General features: G+C 53.7%; 1 protein-coding gene across 1 annotated transcript in view; it reads left to right on the top strand.

Annotated features, from left to right (window-relative positions):
- The first annotated feature begins 3,389 nt into the window (after positions 1-3,389).
- enah (ENAH actin regulator) overlaps positions 3,390-9,373 on the top strand; it is a 566,884-nt gene continuing 560,900 nt past the window's right edge. Inside the window, exon 1 of the mRNA XM_041188077.1 lies at positions 3,390-3,798. Coding sequence (XP_041044011.1) covers positions 3,794-3,798 — 5 coding nt within the window. The 5' untranslated portion in view covers positions 3,390-3,793. The remainder of the gene's footprint in view (positions 3,799-9,373) is intronic.

Raw genomic sequence — 9,373 nt, 5'->3', positions numbered from 1 at the left:
TTAAGACAGAGATGAGGAGAATTTTATCCTCTCAAAGGGTTGTGAATCTTTGGAACTCTTTTTCCAAAGAAACAAGAGAGCAGTGGAAGCAGGGTCATTGAATATTTTAAAGGCTGAATTGGATAGTTTCTTGATCCACAAGGGAGTAGGAAGGAAATTGAAGTTAAGGGCACAATCAGATCAGCAATGATTTTATTGAATGGCTGAGCAGGCTTGAGGGGGCTGAATATCCTACTCCTGCTCCTAACTCATATGTTTGCATCAGATGCTGAAGTCTGATTCTCCAGGACATTCTCAGCTGTCTGGGCTAGGTGGCATCTTGCACACAAATCAAAACACTCCAATTAAAGTGACAAGAGATGGTGAGGAGCATTTTGTTAACTCCCTCTTTCCTCTCCTTTCTTTCACAAACACACAAAAGCTGGACTAATGGATGGCACGGTGGGGGTTAAACTTGAGGCTAGAGATTGTTTTGAGAAGAAACAACAGGCCTGTGATTTGTCACAGTGCTGTGAAAGCACAGGGTGATTCAGCATGCCAACACAATATGTTCCAGAGGGCTGAGTTCATTCTACTTTAATGACATGGGGAGTGTTGAGATCACAGCCAGGTGGCACGTCCTGCTCCATGTTCTATTTTCTCTGCCCTTTGTTGTCGTTCTTGGAGGATGTATCATGTAAGGGACACTGGCTGCCACTGACAGACAGATCAATGATAAATAAAGCCAATGACATACTGTGGTGGAATGTGTCTGTGACAGGCTGCTGCAGAAAGATTCCCTCTGCTTGCTTTGCATGAGGCCCCCCTGGCAGATCTGTTTGTTCCATGTTTACTTGACCTGTCAGTGTAACAGGATCAGAATGCACCCAGAAGCTTCTCTTATCCCATGACCTGGTTCATGCTTCTTAACTCCTTCCTCACCTTCACTCTCTTCTTCGCCTGATGGTTCTAGGTTTGCAGGTCAGCCAATGACTGACTTTGTCACCCAAGAGGCTGACCATTGTTTGAGGCAGGATGCTGGGTTAAGGGGAGGAGCAGAGCGGGGTAATCAGTGATCACTTCTGTTGTGGGGGCTTCACAGCCAGGCAGCCCCATTATGAGCTGGGCCCTTCTTTGATGTTGCATTCGGAAGATGGCACTTCTGACAGTGCAATGTTCACTCAATACCGCACTGGACTGTCAGCCTGGATTATGGAGTCAAGTCCCTCAAATGGGGCTGGAATCCATGTCTTTATGACTTTGAAGTGAGAATGCCATCATTTATCCATGTCTGACATCATGAAACTCCTTAAAAGCTACATTTCGTACCAAACCAATGGTCACCTATCCTAATGGTGCCTTCCTTGGTTTGGTGTTAATTTTGGCCTGATGACACTCCTGTGAAAAACTTTGGAACATTTTACTGCATTAAAGATGTTATATAAATGCAGGTAGTTGTTGAGTGAAAAGATTTATAAAAGGAAAGAATGGTTAGAGAACAGAAGGCAGCCATTCAGCCCATTTTGTCCATGCCAGCTCTCTGCAGGTGCAACTCACCTAGTTCCATTGCCCTGCCTTTCCCTTGCAGCCCTACAAATTTTTATCTTCACATAATTATCAAATTCTCTTCAGAAAACCATGGTTGAATCTTGGGGAGACAGTAGCATAGTGGTAAGGTCACTGACTTAGTAATTTAACTATATCAGGCTAATGCCCTGTGAACATGGGTTCAAATCTAACCATTGGCAGTTTGTGAAATTTGAATTAAGGTAACAAAAACTAGAATATAAAGTTAGCCTCAGTAATAGTAACCATGAAACTATCATTAAGTGCTGCAAAAAAATACATCTGCTTCACTAATGTCCTTTAGGGAAGGAAATATACCATCCTTATCTGGCCTGGCCTACATGTGACTCCAGGTCCATAGTAATGTGGTTCACTTTGAAATGACCAAGCAAGCCAATCAGTTCAAACGCAATTAGGGATTAGCAACAAATTAGCCTTGCAGGAATAATTTAAAAAAAAATTACCTCCTCTTTTACAATGACTTTTTTTCCTTGGCAAAGTATTCAATTACATCCTCAGTCCTTTGTCTCCCCTTTTAGATCCTTAATCAGCCCCACTCCTCCTTTTACCACCATTGTATTACTTAAATGCATACAGAAGACTTCTGGATTCCCATTTGTGTTACCTGCCAGTCTCTTCTCATGCCTTAATTTTGACTTTTTTATTTGTTTTTTTCAGTTTCCCTTTGAACTTTCTATATTCAGCTTGGCGCCCCTTATCCACCAGACATCTGTCATATGGACCTTTTCTTTGCTTCATCTTACTTTCTATCTTTCGTCATTCAGGGAGCTCTGCCTTTGTTTGTCCTACCTTTTCCCACTCTCGGGGATGTAGTTTATTCCAAATCATCTCTTTAAAGGCAGACCATTGTTCTGTTACAGTTTTGCCTACCAATCTTTGACTCCAATTTGCATGGGCCAGATCCATTCTTGCGCTGGTGAAGTTGGCTTACATCCAGTTAATTATTTTTACTCCATTTTGTTCCTTGTCTCTTCCAATAGCCAATTCTAAACCTTATATGTGATCGCCGTTCCCTAAATAATTGGTGATACTTGATGCACTTGATCCACCTCATCATTCCCCAGAATTAGACCCACATATTGACATAGAAAATCCTCCTGAACACACTTCAGAAACTCATCCACCCCTATTCCCTTTACACGATTACTATCCCAATCTACATTCAGAAAAGTAAAATCCCTCATTGTAATTTCCTTGAAAATGCAGATAGGTACATCTGCAAAGTTGGACATGGGTTAAAAATGTGCAGAGCACACCAGACTGGTGAGGAGGGGATGATGCCGCACGGGATAAACATGATGAGCCACCGGGGAGCAGAATTTGCCCGCAGATTATTGAGTGGGAACATGTTGGGCACAAACAGGGAAAACCCATTGGAGAGATAAAAGAGGACAGCAGAAGCCGGGGACACACTTTGGAGAGAAAAAAACAAAAAGAGCTCCAACCCCCTCACTCCCGACAAGTCATACTCCTGCCCGGCCACTCGGGGGCGCTGAGGCAGAGCTCGAGGCAGCCGGAGGCTTGAGTGAGGGAGAGGAGGCGGGGTTTCGGGGGTAGGCGATTGACGGGTGGGTGAGGCGCTGGGGAGGCGGGGTCGGGAACAGAGGCGGAAGTGAGCGTGTTTTGATTGACGGGCGGCCGAGAGAGGGGCGGGGGGATGGGCGGGGGCATGGCCGGCCGTCCGGTCGGTCGGTCGGTCATTGCAATGGGAAATGGTTTGCGGTTTTTGATTGGCAGCCGCGGTGGGACGGCCACTTCCGGCGAGCGGGCGCCAATCTGAGTGCGATTGTGCGAGCGGAGCAGCGCGCGCCGGTGGAGACCGTTGGTTATTTGCAAACATAAAATATAATTTTACCCTTGATTAAAAAAAAAACACCCTCTCTCCTCAGAAATGGTTTAAAAGAACCCCCTCCCTCTCCCCCCGGGTCAGTGGCTTTGTAACTCTGTAATTTTCTGAGGTAACGAGGGTCAGTCTCTTTGATTTCTTGTCGCAGAGCCGGCTTTTTGCGGCGAGTGAGGAGATCCAGCGGATCTATTTATTTCTCTGTCTCTTCGCCATATATTAGCCGCTATTTTTTTTTCTCTTACCCCCCCCCCAAAAAAAAATTATTTTGTCGGTTCAAGTCTCTGCTCCTTTGCGAAAGTGAGTGAGGAGGAAAGAAAAAAGGAGGAATTTTCTCTCACCGGCATCAAAGGAATAAAAACCCTCGGAGAAACCTCCCCGACAATGAGGTAAGAAGCTGGTCTTTCAATAATTTACACCAAAAAAAAGGACGTTAATATTCTAACTTGGTCAAGGAGACCGAGCGGGAGGCTGGTGCCGCCGCCGCTGCCGCCGCTTTTGTTTGATCGCCTGTTGTTGGATGTTTTTTTTATGTGTGAGGAGTCGGGACCCCCGACACCGCCGCCGCCGCCGACCCCCCCCCCCATAAAAACCCGGTGGGACTGGGGGTGGGGGAGGAGGAGATTCCTCTCTCCCGACCACCCTACTCTTCTCCTACCCCCCCCACCTACTCTTCCCCCCCATCCCCTCTTCCCCCCACCCCCCTACTCTTCCCCCCCATCCCCTCTTCCCCCCCATCCCCTCTTCCCCCCCATCCCCTCTTCCCCCCACCCCCCTACTCTTCTCCCCCCCACCCCCCCTACTCTTCTCCCCCCCCCACCCCCTACTCTTCTCCCCCCCCACCCCCTACTCTTCTCCCCCCCCCTACTCTTCTCCCCCCCCCACCCCCTACTCTTCTCCCCCCCCCACCCCCCTACTCTTCTCCCCCCCACCCCCCCTACTCTTCTCCCCCCCACCCCCCCTACTCTTCTCCCCCCCACCCCCCCTACTCTTCTCCCCCCCACCCCCTACTCTTCTCCCCCCCACCCCCTACTCTTCCCCCCCCACCCCCTACTCTTCTCCCCCCCCACCCCCTACTCTTCTCCCCCCCCACCCCCTACTCTTCTCCCCCCCCACCCCCTACTCTTCTCCCCCCCCACCCCCTACTCTTCTCCCCCCCCCACCCCCTACTCTTCTCCCCCCCCCCACCCCCTACTCTTCTCCCCCCCCCACCCCCTACTCTTCTTCCCCCCCCACCCCCTACTCTTCTCCCCCCCCCACCCCCTACTCTTCTCCCCCCCCCACCCCCTACTCTTCTCCCCCCCCCACCCCCTACTCTTCTCCCCCCCCCCCCCACCCCCTACTCTTCTCCCCCCCCCCACCCCCTACTCTTCTCCCCCCCCCACCCCCTACTCTTCTCCCCCCCCCACCCCCTACTCTTCTCCCCCCCCCACCCCCTACTCTTCTCCCCCCCCCCACCCCCTACTCTTCTCCCCCCCCCCACCCCCTACTCTTCTCCCCCCCCCACCCCCTACTCTTCTCCCCCCCCCACCCCCTACTCTTCTCCCCCCCCCACCCCCTACTCTTCTCCCCCCCCCACCCCCTACTCTTCTCCCCCCCCCCACCCCCTACTCTTCTCCCCCCCCCCACCCCCTACTCTTCTCCCCCCCCCCACCCCCTACTCTTCTCCCCCCCCCCCACCCCCTACTCTTCTCCCCCCCCCCCACCCCCTACTCTTCTCCCCCCCCCCACCCCCTACTCTTCTCCCCCCCCCACCCCCTACTCTTCTCCCCCCCCCACCCCCTACTCTTCTCCCCCCCCCCACCCCCTACTCTTCTCCCCCCCCCACCCCCTACTCTTCTCCCCCCCCCACCCCCTACTCTTCTCCCCCCCCCCACCCCCTACTCTTCTCCCCCCCCCACCCCCTACTCTTCTCCCCCCCCCCCACCCCCTACTCTTCTCCCCCCCCCCACCCCCTACTCTTCTCCCCCCCCCCACCCCCTACTCTTCTCCCCCCCCACCACCACCCCCTACTCTTCTCCCCCCCCCACCACCAGCCCCCTACTCTTCTCCCCCCCACCACCACCAGCCCCCTACTCTTCTCCCCCCCCCCACCCCCTACTCTTCTCCCCCCCCACCCCCTACTCTTCTCCCCCCCCACCCCCTACTCTTCTCCCCCCCCACCCCCTACTCTTCTCCCCCCCCACCCCCTACTCTTCTCCCCCCCCACCCCCTACTCTTCTCCCCCCCCCACCCCCTACTCTTCTCCCCCCCCCACCCCCTACTCTTCTCCCCCCCCCACCCCCTACTCTTCTCCCCCCCCACCCCCTACTCTTCTCCCCCCCCACCCCCTACTCTTCTCCCCCCCCACCCCCTACTCTTCTCCCCCCCCACCCCCTACTCTTCTCCCCCCCCACCCCCTACTCTTCTCCCCCCCCACCCCCTACTCTTCTCCCCCCCCACCCCCTACTCTTCTCCCCCCCCACCCCCTACTCTTCTCCCCCCCCACCCCCTACTCTTCTCCCCCCCCACCCCCTACTCTTCTCCCCCCCCACCCCCTACTCTTCTCCCCCCCCACCCCCTACTCTTCTCCCCCCCCACCCCCTACTCTTCTCCCCCCCCACCCCCTACTCTTCTCCCCCCCCCACCCCCTACTCTTCTCCCCCCCCCCACCCCCTACTCTTCTCCCCCCCCACCCCCTACTCTTCTCCCCCCCCCACCCCCTACTCTTCTCCCCCCCCCACCCCCTACTCTTCTCCCCCCCCCACCCCCTACTCTTCTCCCCCCCCCACCCCCTACTCTTCTCCCCCCCCCACCCCCTACTCTTCTCCCCCCCCCACCCCCTACTCTTCTCCCCCCCCCACCCCCTACTCTTCTCCCCCCCCACCCCCTACTCTTCTCCCCCCCCCACCCCCTACTCTTCTCCCCCCCCCACCCCCTACTCTTCTCCCCCCCCCACCCCCTACTCTTCTCCCCCCCCCACCCCCTACTCTTCTCCCCCCCCCACCCCCTACTCTTCTCCCCCCCCCACCCCCTACTCTTCTCCCCCCCCCACCCCCTACTCTTCTCCCCCCCCCACCCCCTACTCTTCTCCCCCCCCACCCCCTACTCTTCTCCCCCCCCCACCCCCTACTCTTCTCCCCCCCCCACCCCCTACTCTTCTCCCCCCCCCCACCCCCTACTCTTCTCCCCCCCCCACCCCCTACTCTTCTCCCCCCCCCACCCCCTACTCTTCTCCCCCCCCCACCCCCTACTCTTCTCCCCCCCCCACCCCCTACTCTTCTCCCCCCCCCACCCCCTACTCTTCTCCCCCCCCCCACCCCCTACTCTTCTCCCCCCCCACCCCCTACTCTTCTCCCCCCCCCACCCCCTACTCTTCTCCCCCCCCCACCCCCTACTCTTCTCCCCCCCCCACCCCCTACTCTTCTCCCCCCCCCACCCCCTACTCTTCTCCCCCCCCCACCCCCTACTCTTCTCCCCCCCCCACCCCCTACTCTTCTCCCCCCCCCACCCCCTACTCTTCTCCCCCCCCCACCCCCTACTCTTCTCCCCCCCCCCACCCCCTACTCTTCTCCCCCCCCCCACCCCCTACTCTTCTCCCCCCCCCCACCCCCTACTCTTCTCCCCCCCCCCCACCCCCTACTCTTCTCCCCCCCCCCCACCCCCTACTCTTCTCCCCCCCCCACCACCCCCTACTCTTCTCCCCCCCCCCACCCCCTACTCTTCTCCCCCCCCCACCCCCTACTCTTCTCCCCCCCCCCCACCCCCTACTCTTCTCCCCCCCCCACCACCAGCCCCCTACTCTTCTCCCCCCCCCCACCACCAGCCCCTACTCTTCTCCCCCCCCCCACCACCAGCCCCCTACTCTTCTCCCCCCCCCACCACCAGCCCCCTACTCTTCTCCCCCCCCCTACCACCACCAGCCCCCTACTCTTCTCCCCCCCCCCACCACCCCCTACTCTTCTCCCCCCCCCACCACCCCCCCCTACTCTTCTCCCCCCCCCACCACCCCCCTACTCTTCTCCCCCCCCACCACCCCCCTACTCTTCTCCCCCCCCCACCACCCCCCTACTCTTCTCCCCCCCACCCCACTCACCCCTCACTCTTCCACCCCCACCCCACTCCCCCCCTCCCCGCTACTCTTCTCCCCCTTGCTCTCCCCCAGCTACCCTCGCTCTCTCCCTCCCACCTGTGATCAGCAGACCAGAGCATCGAATTTACAGGCAATTTTTAAGAGTCACTACCGCCTCTGTTTTCACCTGTGTCTGGCCTTTTCTCTCGAGTATTCAGTAGTGGTAAGTTATGGCCAACCTTGTAATGTAAATGATTTCTTTTTTGAACATGGACTAATCAGGCCAGTTTCAAATAGTTTTCTTTCGTCTATACATTTGTGAATGAAATTCAAAGATGAAAAATGTATTTGAGAAAATTAAAGTCAATGCTGGTATTTTAGCTTGAGTTTCCATCGACAATGAAATTGCATTTGGACGAAATTGAATTTCTCTGCTAACTTCAGTTTTAAATATCTTTAAATATAAATTTGGATGATCTTTTCCCTTTAATGTCCTGATTCCTGCTAGGATGCATACAAAACACTAGCAAATTTCAGGAAAACAGGTTAAATTTAAGCAGGCTTCCAACTCTTCATGCATGTAGGTAATACATAATTCGTTGTTCTTCTGTCCATTGTGTGGAGAACTTTGTTGCTCTTTTATGGAGGTCTGCTGTGTAGTTATGTCACACTTGTCTGTCTTGCGCCTTCCTCCACTGTAGCTTGTCTGCAACTGCTTTATGATGTCCGTCATCCAAATATGCTTAGGTCGACCCCTCTTTCTGCTGCCCTCCACTTTGCACACAAGGGATCCCTGGAGGTTTTCAGCTTCGAACAAATGGCCGAATTACTGACTTTTTAGAGATCATTTGCTCTTGCCATTTCAAGCATCTCTTTGCTTGTCTTATGGTTTGAATATGCAATTTTAAGCACATGTCTTAGCATCCACAATTCAAAGACCTTTATTTTCTTCCACAGATCGTTACTTATTGTCCAGGTTTCTGAGGTATACAGGAAAGTGGATAGAATGTAGCATCCTATGAGTTTTTTCGTTATTACAAGCTTAACTTTTCTTGTTAAAACAGCCTTTATCTTCATGAAATTACTTATGGCTATCTCCAACCTTGAGAACTTTACAAAACTGTGAAAAAAAATCATTTCTGTCCACAAGGCACTCCCAGACTTCTTTCCATTGGTTTTATAGTGCATCTGGGGAATTGATGGCAAGTAGGGAGATGGCAGATGAATTAAACAGGTATTTTGCTTCGTTCTTCATTATAGGGGACGCAAGTAACTTCCCGGAAATAGCTGTAAATCAGGAAACCTTTTATATAAATGACTTGTATGAAAGGACTGAAGGAATGGTGGCTAAATTTGTTAATGGCACAAAGATGGGTAGGAAAGTAATTTGTGAAGAGGACGTAAGGAGGATACAAAGTGACATAGGTTAAGTGAGTGGGCAAAGATCTGGCAAATGGAGTATCATGTGGGAAAATGAAATTGTCCGTTTTGGCAGGAAGAATGAAAAAGAAGCTTATTATCTAAATGGTCAGAGATTGCAGAGCTCTGAGATTCAGATGGATCTGGGTGTCCAAGTGCATGAATCACAAAGGCTAATATGCAGGTACAGCAGTTAGGAAAGCTAATAGAATGTTTTCATTTATTGTGAGGGGAATTGATTACAAAAGTAGGGAGGTTATGCTTCAGTTGTACAGGGCATTGGTGAGACCACATCTGGAGTACTGTGTACACTACTGATCTCCTTATTTAAGGAAAGATGTAAATGTGTTAAAAGCAGTTCAGAGGTTTACTAGACTGATACCAAGAATGGGTGGGTTGTCTTATGAGGAAAGGGAGGACAGGTTAGGCTTGTATCCACTGCAATTTAGAAAAGGCATTAGGTGACTTGATTGAAAAATATAAGATTCTGAGGG

The sequence above is a fragment of the Carcharodon carcharias genome, chromosome 5 (genome assembly GCF_017639515.1).
Source record: "Carcharodon carcharias isolate sCarCar2 chromosome 5, sCarCar2.pri, whole genome shotgun sequence".
Lineage (NCBI taxonomy): Eukaryota > Metazoa > Chordata > Chondrichthyes > Lamniformes > Lamnidae > Carcharodon > Carcharodon carcharias.
The sequence above is the reverse complement of the archived record's forward strand: the minus strand, read 5'-3'. Positions and strand labels throughout refer to the sequence as shown.